General features: G+C 32.2%; 3 protein-coding genes across 3 annotated transcripts; 1 reads left to right on the top strand and 2 right to left on the bottom strand.

The window, feature by feature from the left end:
• Nucleotides 1-91: 91 nt before the first annotated feature.
• Nucleotides 92-2,152, bottom strand: LOC141526382 (SOSS complex subunit B homolog). The gene is made up of 3 exons (XM_074241369.1): nucleotides 1,817-2,152; nucleotides 1,215-1,743; nucleotides 92-585 (listed from the first exon to the last, which is right to left on the bottom strand). Exons 2-3 carry the CDS (start codon nucleotides 1,668-1,670, stop codon nucleotides 349-351), a joined length of 693 nt encoding a protein of 230 aa, XP_074097470.1. The 5' UTR covers nucleotides 1,671-1,743; nucleotides 1,817-2,152; the 3' UTR covers nucleotides 92-348.
• A 339-nt stretch (nucleotides 2,153-2,491) lies between these two features.
• LOC141526381 (nurim homolog) lies at nucleotides 2,492-3,851 on the top strand. The gene is made up of 3 exons (XM_074241368.1): nucleotides 2,492-2,723; nucleotides 3,020-3,506; nucleotides 3,576-3,851. Exons 1-3 carry the CDS (start codon nucleotides 2,588-2,590, stop codon nucleotides 3,703-3,705), a joined length of 753 nt encoding a protein of 250 aa, XP_074097469.1. The 5' UTR covers nucleotides 2,492-2,587; the 3' UTR covers nucleotides 3,706-3,851.
• Nucleotides 3,835-22,269, bottom strand: Dhc16f (Dynein heavy chain at 16F). Its single transcript, XM_074241366.1, has 51 exons — nucleotides 22,138-22,269; nucleotides 21,899-22,040; nucleotides 21,561-21,800; nucleotides 21,232-21,488; nucleotides 20,889-21,072; nucleotides 20,636-20,799; nucleotides 20,134-20,538; nucleotides 19,830-20,061; nucleotides 19,583-19,732; nucleotides 18,590-19,402; nucleotides 18,289-18,435; nucleotides 18,020-18,196; nucleotides 17,457-17,894; nucleotides 17,241-17,377; nucleotides 16,777-16,967; nucleotides 16,574-16,689; nucleotides 16,352-16,497; nucleotides 16,129-16,274; nucleotides 15,926-16,058; nucleotides 15,651-15,867; nucleotides 15,458-15,592; nucleotides 14,802-15,386; nucleotides 14,386-14,609; nucleotides 14,095-14,306; nucleotides 13,571-14,018; nucleotides 13,014-13,506; nucleotides 12,711-12,901; nucleotides 11,792-11,964; nucleotides 11,539-11,722; nucleotides 11,253-11,424; nucleotides 10,289-10,450; nucleotides 10,002-10,178; nucleotides 9,632-9,828; nucleotides 9,310-9,555; nucleotides 8,657-9,197; nucleotides 8,189-8,374; nucleotides 7,902-8,074; nucleotides 7,461-7,818; nucleotides 7,150-7,386; nucleotides 6,943-7,077; nucleotides 6,664-6,857; nucleotides 5,991-6,433; nucleotides 5,719-5,910; nucleotides 5,534-5,632; nucleotides 5,303-5,445; nucleotides 5,067-5,237; nucleotides 4,801-4,980; nucleotides 4,637-4,732; nucleotides 4,361-4,555; nucleotides 4,175-4,292; nucleotides 3,835-4,064 (listed from the first exon to the last, which is right to left on the bottom strand). Exons 1-51 carry the CDS (start codon nucleotides 22,188-22,190, stop codon nucleotides 3,835-3,837), a joined length of 11,778 nt encoding a protein of 3,925 aa, XP_074097467.1. The 5' UTR covers nucleotides 22,191-22,269.
• Nucleotides 22,270-22,565: the final 296 nt, after the last annotated feature.

Here is a 22,565-nt window from a genome sequence, read left to right as displayed (position 1 = left end):
AAAAAATATCTAAGTAAAATGATACAAAACAATTAAATTTGAAAGGTCTACCACTTTTATTTGTAAGTAAAATGATAGAAAATAGAGTATCGCCTTTAAGATAATTCTTCAAGAGATATATAATCCTCAATCACAAAAAATTAATTTACATAATATAACCATAAACCTGTTTACATCTGACAACTTAAGTGGATAAAATAATAAAATAAAGAAAGATAATTCACGTACTGTACATGAGTGTTGAGAACACAATTACCTATATTACATCACAATGAGATAAATTTGTATTGCAAGAATCTCATTTGATTTAGACACAATTTTTACAGCCGAGTTTATTGACTCGTGATGTTATCTGCGATCACTGCGACCGCCGTTTCGGTAATTTCCTCGCCCACGCGTGCTGCTTTTTCCAGTTGACGCAGTCGTCGTCTTTGGAGTACTTTCATTGCTAAATCTTGCAGAACCACCTGGTAGTCCCGTTGAGCTTGAACCACTACTTCCCGAACCACCAGTACCACTGCCGTTACCACTTTTAGTCGAACTGCTCGCTGTTGAGTTTGATGTTGTTGAATTGCTTTGAATTGCCTGTCAATCAATCAACCAATTAATCAATTAATAATAAATAAATAAATAAATGTCAATTAATACAATAAAAAATAGAATAATTATTTGTATATCAGGAATGTCGACAAAATAAGATCATAATAACAAATTACACTGAGAAAAAAAAATACTTTTAATCAATTAACAATTATTCTATTATTATTAATTATTAATTTCTGAAGAGAAGTCCATCAATATTTATTTTTGGATAATAGATAAACAAGACAATAGTTTTATTTAAATTAAATAAAAATTATTTCAATTAACTTAACAAGTTCTTGATCTAAGAACATATATTTTTGAAAATTTTCAAGAACATAAATTCTTGTATCAAGAAAATTTTTTTAATAAAAGTATTTTTTTTTTTCTCAGTGTACATTATTATTTTTGGGATGTTTCTGTCATTTATTAGACTTTCCTCATTATTCCAAAATAATGATTCTATATGTGTCGTGTTTATGCTTCATTATAATCCTACCTTATCCATATTCCTGATATACAAATAATTATTGATAATTATGAACGATAATATTAACAAAAAAAAAAAAAATAAAATTATAATAATGAGTGTTTATTACATAATAAAATAAAATAAAATAAAATAAACTTACAATAGGTGACTGTCTAGGCGTGCCAGCAATATTATTAGCATTACCATTATTAGTAATGGTATTATTAATATTACCAGGTGGTCCAGATCCACCCTGATTAACAAGTTGTTGAGCTAATGCAGGATTAGGTTCGCTCATATTCAATTGTTCGTTAATAACCATACAAAATTCACCTATTTTTTGTATATCACCATTTTTGCCAGAATAAAGTGTCAAACATTGTCTCCAAACGGATGCGTAACCCTTTGTCAGTCTCACAATATCACCAGGTACCAACAATTGTCCAGGTTCGTCCCAAATCGACACATTCATACACGCGGTCGCGTCAGCGACTTTGAATGTTCGAACTTCGCGGTTTTCTTTAGTTATTGTAGGATGTCCAACCTCAAGAACAATAAATACCACATTTATGTTTTTTTGTCCGGGTCGTATGTCTTTTATCAACACGTAATCCATTGTTTTTGGTATCTAATGTGTCGCACTTCAATTAAACACTTGATCACTCCAAACTTTGGCGTTAAATTTCCACCTAAAAAATATAATATGATACAATTAAATAATTTATAAAAATAGTCGAAAGATCAACCAATTAATTAACTAACTATATAATAAGGCGACTTGACTCGGTGGAGTAATTTTAAAAATGGATGCTCCGTGCCCATCAACAATTAATTAGTAACAATTGTTTAGGGCTTTTTGTCTTTTCTTTTTTTTTATCGTAAATCTTCAGTGATGTAGGTTATTATTGTTGTTATTATTTTTTATATGTAATTACTTTACTTTTGTTATTATTATTTTAAAATGTTTTATTTCTTCGTTTCAGTTTTATGAACTATTTTAATTTTAATTAATATATTTGTTTTATATGGCACTGGTTTGCTTTTTCTTATAAAGAGCAAACCACGAGACTTGTTACTTCCAGGGTGTCCATTGGAGCAATGACACGAGCGCCATTATCATTCCTTTATATTCCCAAGCCCAAGACCAGACCATTCATACATCAACTATTTAATTGCGTATTATTCATTCTGATGACAATTAACTCGCTTCCTTTAAAGCTCTTCGCAACGCCTAGATTAATCAGTAATTACAGCTTAATAATAAATTTAATTAATTATTGAGTAAATAAAACTAAAATTTATTTTTTTAGGAAAAAAAAAATATCGTAGCGCCATCTTTGACTGAAATGAAGAAATACGTCAAATTTAAAAATTACAGTTTCTTCTTTACCGGTAAAATGAATTTTTCAAACTAGTTGGTGAAACAATTATTTACTTTTAATAAATAAGTAATTTGTCGACAACGTCATTGCACGAAAAGTAATCAGAAAAAAGTTTATAAGTTTCAGTTAATTGTGTAAATAGAAAATATAAATGAAGATGATGTTCAGAAATTTAATCAGCTTATTGATAGGATGCATTAGTATTTTTTATACTATTTATGTCGTTTATTGTTTAATATATTTTATTTCTAATCACAATCAAAACCATAAAGCTGTCCAAACTTCTGGTAATTATTTTTATTATTTATATAGTGTATTATTATTGTAAAACAATTTTTAATGTCTGTCAACTTCAGTGTTATGAAATTAATGAAAATTAAGTTAGCCGACATCTAAAAATTGTGTATAATTTTTTTTATTGAAAAAATGATTAGAAAAAAAATTAAAAATAAAATTTCATTTGTAAAAATCTTTAAGAACTGTTAGTGAAATTTTTAATAAATATTTTTTTGTTCCAATTTAATTATTAAAAAAAAATCAAAAAATTAATTTACTATTATTAATACTCTTATTTTTATTGTAGATGATAATGCTGAAAGTCTGACAGCAGTGTGGAACCTTTTGATGAACTTGTATTTACTATTCTTGTTCTTGATCCAGCACTCGGTGATGGCTAGTAAATTTATCAAGCGCCTGTATAAAAAATTGAACATCTCCGAGTACGAGCGAAGTATTTACAATGCATTGAGTTCAGTGTGTCTAGATTATTTAATGAGAAACTGGAAACCAGTACCCCTAATTACGCTCTGGGAAGTAAATACAGAGTCTAACATGTATTCATGGATTTTATTTTCTGCTCTACATCTATTCGGATGGCTAATTATACTCGGTGGCTGCTGTATGCTTGATGTCACCGAGTTGTTCGGGTGGAAACAAATTTACTGCAAAGTACTTAATAAGCCTGGAGCGTTAGCCGTTAAGTCAAAGGAGTATCAAAGGTATTTAGACCATATGAGGCATCCTAGTTTCGTCGGATTCATTATTACCTTTTGGATTCACCCTTACATGACGTAAGTTAATTATTAAAGTGATTACTATGTTAATTAATTAACTATAAATTACAACATTTTATTTTTTAGCATCGATCGGTTCTTGTTGTCGTCTATCATAACAATTTATATGTTGATGATGTGGAATATCGATGAAAGCGATTATAAATATGCGAGTAATATTTATTACAGAGAAAAACAATACTTCAAATATTCATAGTTATTTTTTAAATTAAATATATTTACCAGTACCTGAAATTTCAACGAGTATCAAATTTACAAGGCTAATTATTAATTATGAAGAATTAATTTTTATTGAAGTAATTTATTTTATTGGAGTAAAAATTAATCAGTCAGTAATTTGTATTAAAAGCGCAGTCCCTTTGAGGATCCAATAAGAATTTTTTTGGGATGAAGGCAGCAAGATAGGAGTAACGAAATTAGTACTGTGTCCAGTGGTTGATAGTACTCCAGCTCGAACAGCGGTCTTATAAAGCGGACAAATATACCGTTGATCATTTTCTGGATGAGTTAGCACGGGTATTACGTGGGTTACTGGTAATGGAGGGTTTATTTCTCCTGTTTGTTATTTATTATGCATTATACAGATAATTTAATCAATTAATAATCTAATTTGATAGTATTATTAAATTAAACCATTATGAAAAATTAATAAGTATTTAACTTACCCAGTGAAGCGTCAACAAGAAGCATTGAGTTAATATTCCATTTTGCTGCGTCCAAATACAAACCATGAATCAAAACTCCGTCACTTGGTATTGAAAGATTTTTATACAGTAAATGATCCTTGAAATAAACCAATTATTGATTAATTAATTAATTGAATTATCAAGTATGATAATGCAGAGACAAACCTGTTGATTAATTGTGTGAGCACTCTGTATTTCATCTTGATATAAAAATGTCTTAGTTACCGCATAATCCAACTTGAGAAGATCAATAGGAGTATTATATTTCCTTGCATGAGTTTGAAGCACTGCGGTAATGAATCCTTGAGGAAATGAAAGCCCTGATAACCAGTAAGAAACCGGTTCGTTTGTTAACCAGCTCTGGATTAAAATGTCAGTCAGGAAATTAATTAAATTCATTCCAATAGAATAATTAAAATAAAATATTTTATTCTTGGGTACTTTTATAAAATCCGTTCTGAATTTAAGATCTCTTATCCAACTGCCTAAAGACTTGAGCGATGGATAAATGTTCAGATCATGCCATACCTCGGGGACCTTTAATTTAAAATTAAGTATATTGAGTCGTTAAATTGTAAAAGGAAATTTTAATATTGAGTATTTACTTGATTATTTAATAATGAATTGAAAACATTTTCTAATTTATCTGACATAACAACAAATCCTTTAATAGCGCGTTGTAAATTTTCCATTGATGCGTGAATATTTTTTAATAATTTATTGTATCGATCAATTTCATGTAATAAGACTGTTGTTAGTGAAGGAACTCTTCCCGCTGAATCTTTCTATAATTGTAATAATAATAATAATAATTGTGATTTTTCTAATTATGTTGAATAAAATAAAATAAATAATTTATTTATAAAATTACTTTGTAGTGATTTTTATTGCATTTTTCAAAATCAATTTTGAGCTCAATCTGATTCATAATTATTTGCGCAGTATTGTAAACTATTTCTGAGTTTGATTTGCTTTCAATGTTTGTATCAATTGTCGGTTGAATTTGTGCTATTGTATTTATAACTAATTGTGATTCGCGTAACTGAAATAATTTATGTTACTTAGTTGTTAGATTATAAAAAAAATTATTGTTAATTAAATTTTTACCTGATAAGTTATATTTGCATTTTCATGCATTCCAAAAATTTCAGGTTCATCAATAATAGGAAAAGTTTCGACAAAATTTTTATACTCCTCCAAAGTTTTTAATTTCGGACAGTAATATACTCCAGAGGGCGAATAAATGTAATCTAAAGAGTAATTAAAATGTAAAGATGAGCAAATAAGTCTCTTTACCAGCATCAAATTTTAATTAAAAAGGATTTTTGTTTATTTTACCTTTGTTGAATATTTTTGGTGAAAAAAAGTTGTCGAGAATAGTTTTCAAGCAGCGCAAATCCCAGTTATCTGTAATTCTGCCTCCGTATGTAATTTCACCTAGGGCAAAAACAAAAATTAAAAAACAATTTATTCAATGAATATTTAACCAGGAATATAAATTTTTCTATTAATAATTTTATTACCGGTAGTATACACCAATGCATTCCAAGGTATTAATTCATTCTCGGTAAATATTTTTAAATTCGATAGACAGCACTCGCGGTCGTTATCCGTGAATTCGTATAATATATTCCAGCCTAATGGCCCGTATTTTTTTCTTTCTTGTATAATTGAATGAAAAAAACATATTCCGAATATCATAACTCGCCAATTGTCTCCTAAAGTAAAAATAAAAATATTCAGACGGTATTTAAGAAGAAATACATAAAATCTAACAATTAAAATAAATAGATACCATCGTGTTCAAAAAATTCTTGGCTCAAGTTAAAAAGCATTCGCTTGATGTTAGCTTTCAAGCCTTTGGGTGGTTCGTTGGTAATTTTAACAGCATTTTCGAGTATAGAAATAGGAAAAGCATCGCTAGGCATCGAACTTAAGAAAAGCCGAAAGTCTCTGTGGACCTCGACACTTTCATCTGTGATTTCAGAGACTAATTTTTCGAGCGTCGGCATCCACGACGTCGCCAAATGACAGTTTTGTAAAAAAATCCAGTGACCTTTGATACAACCGTCTTTAATAAGTTTCTCAGCAATTGGTCCTTGCCCTTGACCCAACGATATTGAACTGTACTTGTCGATAAATCCCATTTCGCCGGCAAACTTAATAAATGATCCAAAAGGATCACAACCCGTGCTCAGTATAAATATTAAAGGTGTATTGTGTGAGATATCTTGGTACCTAAATAAAAAATTTAAAAAAAAAAAAAATGTATAATTTATTTAATATTCAGCCTCATAAATGAAATATAACTTTGATATTTTGTTAAATTTATTAATGTATATCAATAAAGTATTCTCATCGCGTGCATGCCTTCGATTTACCTTTACCCTTATTTTTACCGCTACTTTGAACTAAGTAGTTAATGTATGTATGCGTGGAGAGGTAATAATAATCGAAACAAATCTTACGTGTCGGATAATGTTACAATAGACGATTCGATAAATTTTCGGCCGAGATCTTTATTCACCAAGGCCGTTATTAAAACCAATAGCTTTTCTTCTTTTAATGATTTTACCAGCATCAATTTTTCAATATCGTTTAGCAAGATATCCCAATCTTTAGTCGCTTCTATATTATTATTATTTCTCTCTAAATTTATTTCCTTAGAAAATATATAAAATTTTAAATAATTTTTTTTAGATTTTATCAAATACGTGAATAAACTTTTATTAATAATCAAATATTACTTCTTCAATGTATCCGAGAGTTAGTTTTATTTTTTTAAGTGCATCGTCTATTATTCCATTGAAAATTGAAAAGTTTTTATCGAGATAATTTATTGATTTCCACGCCAAGTCATTTATATTTTCTGGTTTTTTCCTCTGAAATTTTTTTTTTTATCAAATATGAATTATAAAATGACATAAAAAATTTACAGAATATTTTTTATTTACCAGTTCGATAGACCCTGATGGTCCGCGTAAAATAAAATTCCACTGACTTTGAGTAACTGTTTTATTATTGATACGTATTGCGACGTCAATCATAAAGGCTAAAATAATTTTATGTCTCTCAAAAAGTCCTCGTGAGACGTTTAAATAAATTGCCAAAGTTATTTTTTCATTTAGGATACTCAGACGTTTTTCAATGTCTTGATTTTTTTCGCTGATCTCGATCGCATGATTGAAAACCTAAAAATTACATTTTTTATAATTAAACAAATAATATATTACTAAACTATTTAATAAATTGTGATGATAATTACTTGTTTAAAATATTTTAGCGAAAATTGATACATAGGATCTATTTCTGCAAGACTATCAATGGCAAAAAATAAAATAAATCCTAGTGTAGCTACTGAGCGATATTTGTCACGCGCTATTATTATCTTAGCTTCTGTTTTTTCAGACTCAACAAGCCGAGCAGTTATAATCGCGGATGTCTCTTTGCTATTATTCAAGCTCTCGACTAATTCCTCATTGTCCAAAATATTACCCGGGCTGGATAACATCGACAAAATTTTTTCTTCTATTTTTCCCAACTGTATCCCGTCGTGATTTATCTTCTCGACTAATTCTTCCCGCTGTTTCTCTAAATCTGGCCTCTCGAGTTTCACAACTTCTCTAAATAAAATAAAATATCATTAATATTTATTACCAACAAATTACTCTCAAAATAGTTCAGTATAAAAGTTATCAATTATTACCCGAGTAATTGATCTTCAAGACCAGATGGTGTAACAGTAAAGTTAACAATTGTTACTTTGATACAAACTTCTGGTAAATAATGAGGATTTGAAAGCTTTGTAGTCATGTACAGCTTGAACCCTTTTTCATATTCTATATCAGTGTTATTTATTCTCATAATCATTCTTCCTTCCTTAAAATAAAAATCGTTTCAAATTTTTTTTATTACTTTTCATCACAAGACAATCAAAGTTAAGGAGTTTTTGTTAAATTTTCCCAAAAAGAATTTTTTAAAAAGTAAAAGTACCTGCATAAATATTTGCTGAAGTAAAATGGGTTCTAAACTAGGATCAAGAACTTCTCCTACATTATAAATCATAACTGGCAGCCCAAGTCTGATACAATTTTCAATAATCCTCATCAAATTTGGATTATTCATTTCACTTATCTTGATATTATTCTCCGCTTCCATATTTCTAATCCACTGGTAGCCCTGGAACGCAAAACCACATTGCAGAAAAATAAATACTGAACAGCAGTATCGATATTCGATTTATAATTTAATAAAATATATCATTAATTGTCTTAATACAAACTAAATTTACTATGTAAATTAAATTAGCCGACATCTGAAAATTTTTATAATTTATTTTGTTGAAAAATCATTTTAAAAAATTATACAAAAAATTTTTTTTTATTTCCAATTTAATCAATAAAAAAAAAAAAAAAATCAAAAATTGTTGAACGTCAGCTAATTTAAGTACAATAAATTTACCTGCTCCTGTGGATCAATCAGAAGCGGCCAACGTCTTGCTTGAGTTACCAGGAGCGCGTTTTCCGTACTCACATTGTCTTTCGGTAGCCCGAAAACATTCCACGTGGAAATTTTGTACGGACTAATTAAACTTGCAACAAGACTGAAATTATCAGTAATATTTATTTTGTAAGTGTCAATTGCCGTCAACCAAACTCGCAATAATTCCTGTCGATAAATCTGAGTAAAAGCCCCGAAATAAGTCAGCGCTCCTGCGATAATAAGGCAATCGCCCGTCAGATTATTTATTTTCGAGTGAAACCCACGTGCCATGTCCTGCCATAATTCTTGTCCGTCAGATAATGCCGCGATTAAGCGCCCGGATCTGTTTAATCGAGACTCATTCAACGCAATTGTAGACTGTAACAGATCTAAGCGCTTAACTGCCTGGTTGTATTGTTTTTCGAGCTTTTCTATTTTCTTAACAACTGCACTTAATTGTTTTTGCTTCTCCGCTACCAGTTCTTTAAGTGTATGTAGCTCTTCTTGTGCTTGCTGCAATCTAAAAAATTATCTTATTTTATTTTGTAAAAAAATTACTATTTTATTATTAAAATTCAAATTCAAAGGCTATTTTCAAGACTATCGATTATCAAATGTAATTAATTAATTACTTGAGACGTTTTGGCTCGACGACACGAAACACTTTGGCGTATCCATCAATAGCTCTTACCCAAATGCAAATTGACTTGCAAACTTTACTCTGCTTAGCAACAAGATCCGGAACAAATTCGGGATTCTTCAAATAACTTTCCAATTTTTTAAGCAATTTATCATTTATGTCATCCTTGGGATAGTTTATCAATCGATCAAGAAAATGTACGTCCGAGAGTATACGCTTCGCAGTCGGCCAATCCGTTCTGGAAATAATGAATAAAAATTTTTAATGAATTTTTTCATTACATTCACAGTGAAATATTATTAACTGGTACGTACTTTTCGCCTAAAAGCAAGCAAACTGCCTCCATTACGTAACGCACGAGATGCGGAGGCTTATTAAAAACTTTAATTTCGTTAATGTCGCTTTTGTTGAGCGACTGAAGAGCTTTTTGTGCCTCCTCCAGCGCTGGCATCGCAGCCTCCAGGTCTTTGCGTGCCTCGATTTCTAAAACGGCCATTTCGTCGGCTTTTATCTACCGAAAAAATATATTTATTATTCATTGGATTTTTTTATCCCAAAAAATTAAATTAAAATAATCGATAAATAAATTCTGTAATTTGCGTTATTTATAAAACTCTGTAATTTATTCTATTTAATTATTTTACTCAACCTCTATTGTTAAATCAATGAAAAGATTTAACTTACTTTGGCAACGGCCTCATCCGCTTCTACGACACTTCGGACTTTATCGCACTCAATTTTTTGTTTTGTCACAACTTCCATAAGTTTTTCCACTTCTTCGCGGCTTGTTTTCAATTGCGGTGATAATATTATTATTTCATTCTTCATTACATCTACTGTGTCTTTAGTTTCATATAATTTCTGGCGATCAAAATAATAAATAATAAATAACAATCGAGAAGATTGAAATATCAATATCAATAATTTATCGAATTTATAAAAATGTAAATAAAAAAAAATTATTAACTTACATTTAAGCCATTTTCAATTTTATTTTTCAACGACATTATTTCATCTGTCTTTCGCTTTAGAGTTGTTGAATATAATGTCAATAATTCAAGATAACTACTCGGTGTTGTATAATATCGACGTCGCATTTCAGTTAAATATCTTTCTGTCATTTTATCAGTCGTCTATTTTTGAAAATTTAATTTAAATACCAATTATTTATCATCTTCAATAAAAAATAGTGAATTATTACGCGTTACTAAAGCTAAAAGGGTATATCTCAAAATATACGTCCTTTTGGTTTTGAAGGAACAAAAAAATTTTTTTTTCAATCAATTTAAGAATTTATTTTGTGAAAATTCACCGAAAAAATTTAAAATAAAATTTTTAACTTCTCCTGACAAAAATTGACAATTTTAAAAAATTGGGCTATAATAGTATTTGTAGTTCCATTGCTAAAAATAATTTTTTTTATTAGATCTTGACGTTTGAAAATTCTTAGTAGCTACTTTGACTATTTTTGCACATATGCCCTTTAAGAATTTTTTTTTCCTAAAGCCAATCGGGCGTAAAAAATTTTTTTTTTTGCGTTTTTCAACCAAACTTTTACTTTTATACATTTTCTAGTTGAAGAGAGAGAAAAAAAAATTTCTGCAAAGCCAAAATGACGTTTATTTTGAGATACGCTCTTTTGGTTTTAGTAAAAATTAGCGATTAATAACAATAAATTGAAATATTATTGGCTAAAAATTTTTCAGAATAATTTTCAACTACTTTTTTATCAAACGTAATGAAATATTTTATTCCTCTGTTAAATTTTTTTTTAAAAAGAATTTTTCAAATATCAGAGCATTAAAACTCATGATAAACACTTGTATTCCTCGAATCAACTCTTATTTGTCGATTTAGAGGAGGAGTGTTATCCTGATAAGCCAAAGTCACGCGGATTGACTGTAAATCGATAAATAAATAAAATATCTGGTATACTTGGTGCATCAGCATACAAATGGAAGCCAAGGAAGAAGCTAACTGGAGATCTTGTGTGATGTCGGGAACGATGGAAATTTTAGCAACCGAGAGAAGAGCTTCGTCGGGCCACTTGGTGAACCAATCGATCGTACAGCAATTGACCAGTGAAGGAAACATGCGACAGCGATGTCTTAGATATATAAGATATAAAATATTTAGAGCGTCATCGATTTGTATCACTATTACATCTTTGCTTATACTTATTATGTATATTATACATGAATAGTTCATCAGCAAAACCTACCGAAATGCGTCACCAGCAGGACTCATGCAAAGCACGATATGGAGATGATTCCTCACCCGGCTAACAAACAGATTGTAAATTTCGTCACGGTTTTCTTCGGATAATCCGGCTTCTTTGGCTGCTGGTCTCGTCAAGATTATTATTTTCTCTAGCTCATCAGCCTCAAATAAATTTGGCACTTCGCCTGAAGATAATTATTTTTTAATTCAATTTTTTTTATTATAATTAATTACAAAATAACAAAAATAATCACCAGAATTCAGTGTATTGTTAATATCTTCAAGAAATTCTTCCATAACAATCTGATTATCTGTAAAGAGAAACGTCGCGTCTTCGGCTAAAGCTCCGGGCTTTGAATAAAAATTACGTAGATCTGTATGCCAAGAATTTATATCATATCCCCGACTTATTTCAATTTGCCAACATCTTTAATAAAAAATAAAAAATTCAATCTATTTAGTAGAACACAAGATTAAATTCTTAAATATTTTTTTGTAAACTAAAGTCAGTTTGTCTTCTATTTGTCAAGATTTTTATGCCAAAAGCTAATCGCGCTTTTTTTTTATCAAATTAAATGAAATATTGTCTACAATACGACGGCATAAATATTATACCTTTAATTTTTTGGAGGATTTAATTTTACAGAAATTTTATTTTATTGTTCTGGGAACATTGAGCATAAATATTTACATAAACTACTCTAGAGAATCAGATAAAATAAAAATTCAAGTAAATTTATGTTATAATATTCATTTTTATGGTGAAAATTTAGTTACAGTAAAGTGACCGATGTTGAGAGCATTCACTCTACTAAATTTTGAAGAGTTAAGACTTTATTATCTTGTAATCGATTACTGAGACGGAGAAAAGTTCACTAGGACCAAGGAAAGGGACCTCTTGAGAATTCAAAACGATCGCGAATTAAAAATTAAAGACTAGCATTGCGATAAATAATTTTTATTTTAAATATTTATTCTAGAATTAGAACAAATATTATTAATTCTTTGACTTAATCAATAATTAATAGCACTTAATTATTAAATAAAAAATTATTCTTTCTTTCGATGAGTCGATGACGATTAAAATGATATTATAGAGTATCAAAAGCATTGAAATTTTTGTAATATTAATTATAAATTTTAATTATTGTAAAAATATACCAACAAACTTACGGATATCCATTGAGATGAGATGCTAATTTACTCAAGCTCTGTTTACCCATACCACCTACACCTACAAGTAATCCATGGCCCCGTTCTGATCTCAAGATTCTTGCTATTCTGCACAAGTGTTCGATGGCGTGGAAAAAAAATATAAGCTTCAAGTCTTTCTTTGTTGCGAGACAATAATCGTCTAGATAATCCTGAGATGTTTTAAAAATCAATACCCTCCAGTTTCAACTTTGACACTCAAAAAAAAAAAAAATAAATAAATAAAAAAAAAAAAACTTTAATTAAATAAAAAAAAAAAAAAACCTGAAGAACAGACTTGATTTTTTCAACATCAGTAACTTCTTCGTAAATCCTAAGCTCCCTGGGGGTACCGAATTTCATAAAGTCTCCAAAGAAAAGCTCCGATGGCGTATCGATACTATCAGAAGTATTTTCAGGCAAAGAAACAACTTGATCGGGAAAAAAACCCGAGCATGTTTCACTGAGCAATCTGTAAAAGTAACTTTTGTCGATATTATCAACCAGACGGTCGTGAAAGACCCTTAAGCATTCGTGATAAAAGAGTCTCGTCATTTGTCTGGCATCGCGAATGGACACCGGGTCCGACTGCATCATCCCTTGCACACACTTCGACAAATCCCTCAGATTAAAAATATAATGGCTTTTCGCTGGAATTGGTAGTAAATCAGTCGCGATGCGGTCGTATATTTCCACTGCTGCGGTTACTATTGCGTCCGCGATATTGACAATCGATTGAGGAAACAATTTGTGACCCAAAAATCCCCTCACGATCGCTCTGAAAAAAATCAATTAAATTTATTGACCAACAAATGTATATTCGATAATTTAGATCATAATACTTGAAAATCGTTTGCAAAGAAGCCTCAGTAGGTATGGGGATCATAAGCATAACAAAGTGCCGGATAAATCGCTGGCTAAGAGAATTTCGCCCGCCTCCAGGGGGCGCGCAAGCTGCCGTTAATACTACGTCTTCTATAGACTTCCAAATAAGTTTTTTCCGGTCGTAGAAGCCACTGAAGTCTAAGACTTGTCTCAGAAGTTCGATAGGCGGTTGAGAGCCGTAAGTATCTAGCCGTGGCATGTTAACATCGTCTACAAAGACACACACACGCTTACCCACGGGGCCGCCGAGGCAAAATCGCATCTTTTTCTCCATTTTTAGCTCCAAAATGTCTTGCGTCTGTTTACTTGTCGTCTGACCGGAAAAATTTAGCGTTATTGGCAGCCATTGCTCTGATTCGCGTAGACTCTTCAGCACGCCTTTCATTATTACCGATTTTCCGATACCTAAAAGTCAATTTTATCGGGTAAATCTATTTTTACTGTGCTAAATATACTAAACAAGGTTTCATTTATTTTGTACCAGTTGCGCCGGTGATAAACACGGGCTTGTTCGCGTTTATTATTTTTTTAACGATGAATTCAAAGCGCACTGTGTCGATGGTCGGAACAAGAATGTCAAAAAAAGGCACTTGGTGGTCGTAAGTAAACGCGGGTATCATCTTTAGCCATATATCCATACGTTGTTTATCTGTGTTCATCCAGAGATTCCAGAGGTCTCCTGCTACAGGTAGTCTGGTGGGAAAATAATCTAATATTAGGTTTTTTGGGTGATTTATTTGGGCAAAATTGGACAGTTAGTTTTATGTTATACCGTGCGCTTGAATTTCCTTCCAGTTGGTGGGTGACAAAAAGCTCGAAAGCCTCGCGCGACGAATCAATAACATTGCCTCCGATACCCCAGATATATGAGAATACGAAAGACTGGGTGACAAACGTCGTTAGTCGTGATTTATCAACTATTTTGTTCACGGTGTCTGACTCCAGGAGAATACTTTCCAGAAGAGTGCAGACTGTATTCACTTTACTTATGTCAACCTGCAATTATAAACAAAGGCTTTGATTTAATGAGCAAGGAAAAAAAAATATAGCTCGATTTAAATATCTCTTTAAATGTTGATTCATTTTTTTGGTAACGTGCTATAATTTATTTAAATGAAATTGAAAATCCAGAATTTTATTTAATTTATAATTAAAATGAGTCATTAAATAAGAAAAAATGATGCCGACCTGAGCGATGGCCGAGTCACAATTTTTCTTAAAGAAAGCTAACCCATTATCGACATATCGATCGAATAGGGCCAAAACAATCCCAGTTATCGCATTACCCAGCGAGGGTGACTCCTTGAATTTACTCTTGAATCCAATTAACCAAGTCTTGACATAAGGCATCCAGCCGAGCTCGAGAGGGTCGACATAGACCATTCCGCAACGACTGACTGTAGCCGGTGAAGCTTGACACAGATCCATCACTTCGAATATCATGCGGACATATGGGGTGAATTTGATGCGCTCGGAGTTTGCGAGACAGAGCATTTTGTTGTCGTCGAGGACGGTGTTCATGTTTTCGATCCACAAAGCGTCTACGGGGCCGTCACAGACTATCCACTGGTGGTCATCTGCCTCGGATGAACACGCTTTGCGGATTATTGCACCGAGAAGACCGTCATGCCACTCGTTGGAGTAAATATCCACTTCACCGTACAATTGGCTCATCGTTATTGCTTTAGGGTTCAGCGTGTACATATTAACTCGTCTGTTTAATTGGCCCGGAACTTGTTTTTCTGCCAGGCTCGTGTAGGTGTCACTCAGCGTCTGAAAGAATTAATAATTTCTAGTTAAAATTTTTTTTTTTATCCTAAAATTTTTTTATGAACGAATTTTACTCTTAAAATAGTTGTTTTTCCTCCACCAGTTGGTCCAACAAGCATTACACCGTGTCTCACACGAATTGTTTCGTGTAGTTGAATTGTCTTGTTAATCGATGACTCTTCAGGCTGTAAATTAGCTGCTTTTATAATCTGCAATGAAAAAAAACCCATGAATCTACCTAAATTAATTTTATCCTTAATTACTTACATCAATAATAGTATCTTGAAAAACTCCGTAATGATCCTGGGGTATCTCAACACCCGGAAAAAGATCTGCTAGAATAGCGAGAAATAATAGCTTGTCATCAGCCAAAAATTTTGGTAAATTACTGTCACGCAGAGCTTTTATGAGGACAAGTTCTTCGCTTTTATCCGGGTTTTCGCGTTTAAGACTTCCGGCCATTACTAAAACCGACTTTACTGCCCTGCAAGTGGCAATTAAATATAAATCAATATCGGAAAGTAATTACTGAAGAATTTCACCTCATTCCAAAGTCGTAGTGATCTTGCTGAGACAATTGTTCGCTGCACAATGTGTACATTAGGGTCATTTTCTTTGACAATTGCTTCGAAGACTCGAAACCCTCTGAGTATAAAATTACTTCAGCTATAAGTTCTATAAATAATTCATTAAATTATTCACCCAAATTATTTTATCGATAGGTTTGTTCCTTGTATTAAATTACTGTAATCGGGAACCATCATAGCGATGGGTCGAAACAGAGACTTGAGATTGTCTGGTAATTCTGTACGTCCCGCATAACCCGGGTTCATAGTAATGAAAGTAGCGCATGACATGACTAATTTGAGATTGCGGCCTTCGAACAAGAATCTGAAGCCATTGATTTTGTTAAAATCGATCATTAATTATTAATTAAATCCTACAATTATATAATACAAAAAAATTACTCATTAGCACGAGCAACTTTGGCATTTCTTATAGTAATTAATTGCTGGGCAATCACAGAAAGCACTTCGATATCGATTCGATTGAATTCATCGAAGCAACACCAAGCCCCAGAGGTTGCTAGCCCGGAAAAAAATCTTCCCATCATCTAAATGTCGAATAAAAATAAAAATAATTACAAAGAATTACTAATACTAGCTCCAATAAACGTCAAAATAATTTACCCTGAAGTCCAGACCTTCTGAGCAATTAAAAACAACGCACTGAATTGCCAAAGCCTTGGCTAAATCTTTAGTAGTTTCAGTTTTGCCGGTTCCTGCAGGACCAGCCGGGGCTCCGCCTAGTAAAAAACCATTTATAACAACTTAACTACTTGTAATTATTCATTATTAAATAAAAATAAGTATAATTGAGATTTATTGTTTGCCTAGATTGAGTTGCAACGCGCCCATGAGACACAAATAACATTTATCTGTCAGAGGAGTGATGACGAGTCTCTTCTGTGCGCCTAGATACTCATAACCGTATGAATATTCCGTGGTGCTCATTCGAGTGATGCAATTATCCAACTCTTGATCCCAGTAATACCGCAAATTCTTCGTCCATTCGAAATTTGAACTATTTTTTTTTTTTTTTTTTTATTAGCGAATAGAAATCAATTCAATTTAAGTAATAAAAGCTTAAGTTAGTTTTTTTTGCATAAATAGTACCAAAGCGTAGTTTAAACTTCTCCCGCTTTTACTTTTAGCAATAGTTACCCCCACTGTGAGCGCCTTTGTAGCGGGAGAAGTGCGGCGGGAGTGGGAGAGCTCGACCGCTCACTGTTGAAGCGACTGCAGTAGAGATAAGACGCTTACAGAGTAGTTTAAAGGCGTTTAATAATATTTTTACCTGGAAGTTACATAGTTTTCTACTAACGAAGTTATAATATCTCTTGCGTGGACGTCGATTGTGATAAGATTGATAACAATATCCCTTATTAGTTTGGGTAATTCTTTTCTAATCATACTTGCAAGCTCATTTAAATCCTGTGAAGGTATAAAAATTAATTAATTAATGATAGTTGTTAATTTATTTAAAGAAAAATTTAATCAACAGCGAAATTACTGAGAAAGATTTCTGCTCGAAGGCTTTGATGGCTTTTCTGGCGTCATCGACGATTTCGAGAATAAAATGAACATTTTTAGTCCAACTGATCTGAGAAACGGTTAATACTATTTGAGACGGATGAGAGTGAATAAAAGCACGTCGAGTCCGTTTATCAAAATCAGCAATAGCAAATTTCATTCTCCTACGCAGTGAAGTGAACATTGACTCTTCAACTTTTCCAAGCCAATCTTCGACATTTTCCCGAGCTTTCAGGCCTTTTCCGAGGCTCACTTTCTCCCCTTCAGGTGAAATCATAGCCAGTATCTCTGTAGTTAATATCGCAGAACTTTTTTGAGCCCTTGATTTTCTTTCCGGTTCCGCGGAGGCGAATTCCAAGCGGTAAATAGCGTCGAAGCATTTTTGAAGATGCCTTTGAACCGCATGAGGGTTCCGTGTCTAAAGTTATTCAAACAATAACTTTCATGGATCATGATAAATAAAATTACCGGCTCGAGAGTTTGGTTCAGAGGGTGAAAATCTGGCAGAAACAGATTTATTATTTCATAACAAAATTTACTTACTTGAGCAAGAATTTCAAGGAGTTCATCATTTGATAAAAAGAAAAAACGAGGAAAAGCTAGACGCTTTGTATCAAGATACGCCTCAAGACATTTCGTAATTTCATCTAAACTTTTATTATTATCTTCAAGTTGTTCTAAAAGTCCTGGCTGAGTGGTAAACACCATCGCTAAAGGCATCTAAAATTTATTTTCATATGACACATTATTTAGTTCATTCTAACAATAATAAAATAATAACTCGGATAAAAAATATATTATATAATAAATACTTTAGCAACTCTTCTCATTATATCTTTCCAGGATTTGTCAACTTGGATAAATAGTTTAGCTTCTACCGGAAGTTGTCGTTGAATATCCGGAGCCGAGAAAATTGCCTCAAGATACAGCCACTGTTGTTGACAATATTGCCAAGATTCCTTACAAAAAATTCAATTCGTTAAATTTCCGTTTATAAAATTAAAAAGTTTATCGCGACTTAATAATCAATACCGAACGTTCTTTTAATCGAGTAATTTTATCAATAGTGACCTTTAAAACTTATAAAAAATAAAATTTTATTTTTATTGCTACCAGAGTGGTTGAAAAAAGATTTAGCTGTTTAATCCACTCATTAAGCCTCGCTTTAATAGGAGCGATGTGCCGGGAAGCTGCAATAGTTTGAACAGCAATATTACTTTCGTCGAGTGCAGCTTGAATCTCCTCAAGACTTCCCAGCACAAATACATCGCTCGAGTCTTTGTGCCCGAGAACAATGAACTCCAGGTGCTTCCATGTGTCCTGAATTTTGTTCAACATATTTTCGAGGGTTGCCTCTGCGCTCGCCGCGGCCGCGATTTCCATCAATTCCTGCTCGTGATCAAAAACCCCGAGCTCTTGAATCACCTTAAGCGTCAACTTTTCATCGGTTTCCAGCTTCTTTCCAGCCATCAGCGATTCTATTTTCATCCAGTGGCGCTTCTTCAAGTTTTGGTTCTTCAGGTAACCGATTGTCGGCAGTTTCTCGCGCATCTCTTGGACCTGACTTTTGATCGTCGGTAGAATGTCGTTTTCCTCGAGACCTTTCTCCAGTTGAGTTACGTTTTTCGTGTAGCGCATTACCATGTTAGTCATCTCTTCCACATCCAAGCTGGAGAAATCTGAGTGATACCAATTTTCCAGGGCTTCTGACCACGAGACTTTGCTCTCCCAAAGAAGCGTTCTTAGGCGTAATTGATTTGACACTTGATCTAAAATATCCAGTCGCGTTATCTCGAGCTTTAAATTACGCTGGTACATCTGATATTTTTTTGCGGTTTCTATCGAATCTTCCAGGCTTTTTGTTAGTCTTTTTAATGTCTCGATACAAATATTTGCCTCGCTGGCTCCACTCAGCAACCAAGGTTCCTATCAAACATCAATAAACCAAATAAGTTTATTGTAAAAAAAAATTAATTTGATTCTAAAAAAAAAAATCATCAACGAAATTTTTTTTAGATTCTTAAAATTTATTTATTACTTATTATTAAAAAAAGAACTTATAGATAAAATAAAAAATCACAACATATGATAAATGTTTATGTTTACCGTCGCTTGTTCACTAATACTCGAAATTCCATCTATCAAACTCTGGATATCTTCCTCTATTTTTTCATTAAATCCTCTGATCAATTTCTCGCGTTCCTCGAGACGCGTATCAATCGATAATCGCAAGCTCGTCAATTGCATGCTCAAGCCCTGTATTCAAAGCAGCAATAGTATTTATTATTTCTTTTCCTATTTCACTTATACTTTATCTTAAAATTCAATAAATTCAGACGCTTTAAATTCAAACCATGTATTGTGTCGTATCTTCAATAGAAACGGGAACATCAAAGTCCTCAATAATGTCATACAAGTCTTTGATATAATTCATTTCTATTTCCATGTCGTCAACTTTCTGCTGCGCGTGATCCACGAAATTAATGTAGTCGACAAACTCTTCAGCACTCGTCGGTTCGTTCTCCAGGTGATTCAACGCTTCAAAAGCTTTAGATTCCAAAAGTTTAACTTTGCTTTTTCCAATCCTGTTAAAAATAATTTAACGAGTTTCAATTTTTATGTATTTCATTAATTAAATTACTTCGTACTCTACTCACTCGGGCATTATTTTTTCCAGTAGCTTCATTTTTTCTGTAGGAGCCAGCAGCGCTTTCTCTTTAAAGCGGTTAAGCTGTAAATAAAAAATCCTGACGGGCTGAAAATCAGTGATGTTTAAAATAACTTCCTCCTCGTATTTGTAACGCTCACACCATTCGCGGAAAAGTTCGCAGCTGGTGTTGTTCAGGATAATGTTTTCGTTTAAATTTTTATCCTCCCTGTAAAACTCTTCGACGTCAGCAAATCTCTCGCAGTAACGACGCACTGCTATAATATTTAACTCCAATAGGTCTTCCAACTCTCGAGTAAGGGTTTTTATCGTCGTGTCCGTCGGGAGAATTCCAGATATTGATGGTGGCTCACCGCCAAAATAATAGTTTTCTTTTTTACCATTAATTATTGGCCTGAAATTAATTTATAGGATCAATAAATTTTATTTTTAAAAATCGTTGAATTTTTTTTTAAATTGAAATATTAAAATTGTGGAAAAAAAAAAATAACTTTGTGAAACATTCGAAGCGCGGATCTGTTAAAAGCGGTTTAATATCAAGATTCTCTCTCCACATTGATTGCATCCGCTCGATTACAAACCGAAAGACATCTTCCGACGGGTCCATTTTAATTTCTTCGTCAGTCAACACGATATCAACTACCCAGTACGGATTCTTTTATTTAAAAAAAAAAAATTATTTTAATTAATTTAAAATGTTTATTAAAAAAAAAAAATAATAATATTATTTAAAGAAAAAATTACTTTGAACGGCGACTGAAAATGATTAACATTTTCTCTATTGACATTAATTTGTATGTTCGAAAACTGTATTTCATTAGGAAGTATATTTGTGTATATTCTCAGCACTTTCAGTAGATCAATATAAGTATTTTCCAACACATTACACAGCAAGCTTGTAACGGTATAGTCGATTAAGTGAATGAAGCTAAAATAGAATATTTATAATCTTAATAATTCATAATTAACAATGTTTATTTCTTTAATAAAATATCAGTTTATTTCGTGTCAACAACTCGGTAATTTTTGGATTAATGAATTATTGACCAATAATTACAATATCAAAGTAAAAATATTATACATAAACCTTGAAAGCCATTTACAGTGTTCTCTTTTTCTAGTTTGTTCAATAAAACTCATCTTCAATTCACTTGAATTTTTAATATAAATTTTTGAGGCTTGTGTTCCAAGTTTACCGTACGCCGTTTGAGCAATTGTAATATTAGAATCGTCTATTGTATACCCAACTTCATTGAGCGATCGATTGCAAGCGTCATAACTTATATCTATTATAAGATTTCTCAGTCCGTTCAATTTAAGCACGCTAGTTTCTAATTGTTTTAACTTAAAGTAAAACAATTGACCGTAAATTACTTATTACTTACAGGCTTAAATAATCAAAGCCATAAAAATTACCTGCAGTTCGACGAAATAAAACAGCATAATTTTTTCTACAACCGTAGTGTCCACAAATGAGGTGTCATGAAAGCTGTAAGTTTCCTTTTTGATGTCCAGCAGAGCTTTTCCGAGAGTATTATTGCAGATAAATAAATGATTGGCAATAAAATTTTTTGCATTGTTAAATTTTTTTATCGTAACCATTTTTCGCCAAACATAAAACGCTTTCCATGTTGAAAATAACCGGAAGGTCTTTAACTGGTAATGAGGGAAAAAATAGAAAAATAAGTCAAGGGCTTTTCTTATTATTATTATTATTAATATAATAATGATTTTGAAAGGTTTAGGGCTCTAACTTTCATGAGCTCCAAATATAAGTTATATTCCCTTTCCCACTCAGGGAGCGACGTAAAACTCGTTTCTCCAGGACTATACTGGGTCACACCACTCCCACTAATGGTAATGTATGCTCCATCCACTTGTTTGTAGGGAACTACTCTGAATAAAAGTAAAATATTTTAAAAGTGACTCAGTATTGCATGCACGAGCGCTTGATGCTAATCTTGCGTCAGTGTTTCAGTGAAAGCGGTCTTACTTTAATGCGTAAGGAGTGAAGTACTTAGAGGAGCGTTCCACTGCATAAATCATGTAGCGAAATGAAGCATTTGGGTTCCTAGTAAATTCTTCAATTAGCTTCAGGTGGTCTACTACATCCGGCTCTGTTTGATCTTCCTTCCGAGCTAGAATTTAGCACCAGATTCATAATTATTCTATCGTATATATTTTCAATTTTAATATTAATTTATTAATTACTTTGGTGCTTTTTCCCCGCATGGAAGCATTTAAATTCCTTTGCTGCAGACATTTGAGATAAAACTCAGAGGTTATAATTATATTGCTATCTCTGTAAACTTCAGTTCAAATGTTTTTTAAATTTGTGCTGTATAAAGTTGTCTGAGAAAAATTTTCCTATAATTTTATTTACAGATGTTTGAAGTTCTGTCAAAGGAACACTGAAAAGCT

The sequence above is a fragment of the Cotesia typhae genome, unplaced genomic scaffold, assembly GCF_013202065.1.
Source record: "Cotesia typhae breed Kobodo isofemale line unplaced genomic scaffold, CoteBio_Ctyphae contig_33, whole genome shotgun sequence".
Lineage (NCBI taxonomy): Eukaryota > Metazoa > Arthropoda > Insecta > Hymenoptera > Braconidae > Cotesia > Cotesia typhae.
This window is presented reverse-complemented; position numbering and strand designations above follow the sequence as displayed.

Bases quoted from the DNA above. Each gene is read 5' to 3' on its own strand.
- LOC141526382 (XM_074241369.1), bottom strand. From the start codon at position 1,670: ATGGATTACGTGTTGATAAAAGACATACGACCCGGACAAAAAAACATA. The intron at 586-1,214 runs GTAAGTTTATTT...ATTGATTGACAG, and splicing joins CGCCTAGACAGTCACCTATT to GCAATTCAAAGCAATTCAAC.
- LOC141526381 (XM_074241368.1), top strand. From the start codon at position 2,588: ATGAAGATGATGTTCAGAAATTTAATCAGCTTATTGATAGGATGCATT. The intron at 2,724-3,019 runs GTAATTATTTTT...TTTTTATTGTAG, and splicing joins TAAAGCTGTCCAAACTTCTG to ATGATAATGCTGAAAGTCTG. The intron at 3,507-3,575 runs GTAAGTTAATTA...TTTATTTTTTAG, and splicing joins TGGATTCACCCTTACATGAC to CATCGATCGGTTCTTGTTGT.
- Dhc16f (XM_074241366.1), bottom strand. From the start codon at position 22,190: ATGATTTATGCAGTGGAACGCTCCTCTAAGTACTTCACTCCTTACGCA. The intron at 15,868-15,925 runs GTGAAATTCTTC...TGCCACTTGCAG, and splicing joins CACTACGACTTTGGAATGAG to GGCAGTAAAGTCGGTTTTAG. The intron at 5,446-5,533 runs GTAAAATAAACA...ATTACTCTTTAG, and splicing joins ACCAAAAATATTCAACAAAG to ATTACATTTATTCGCCCTCT.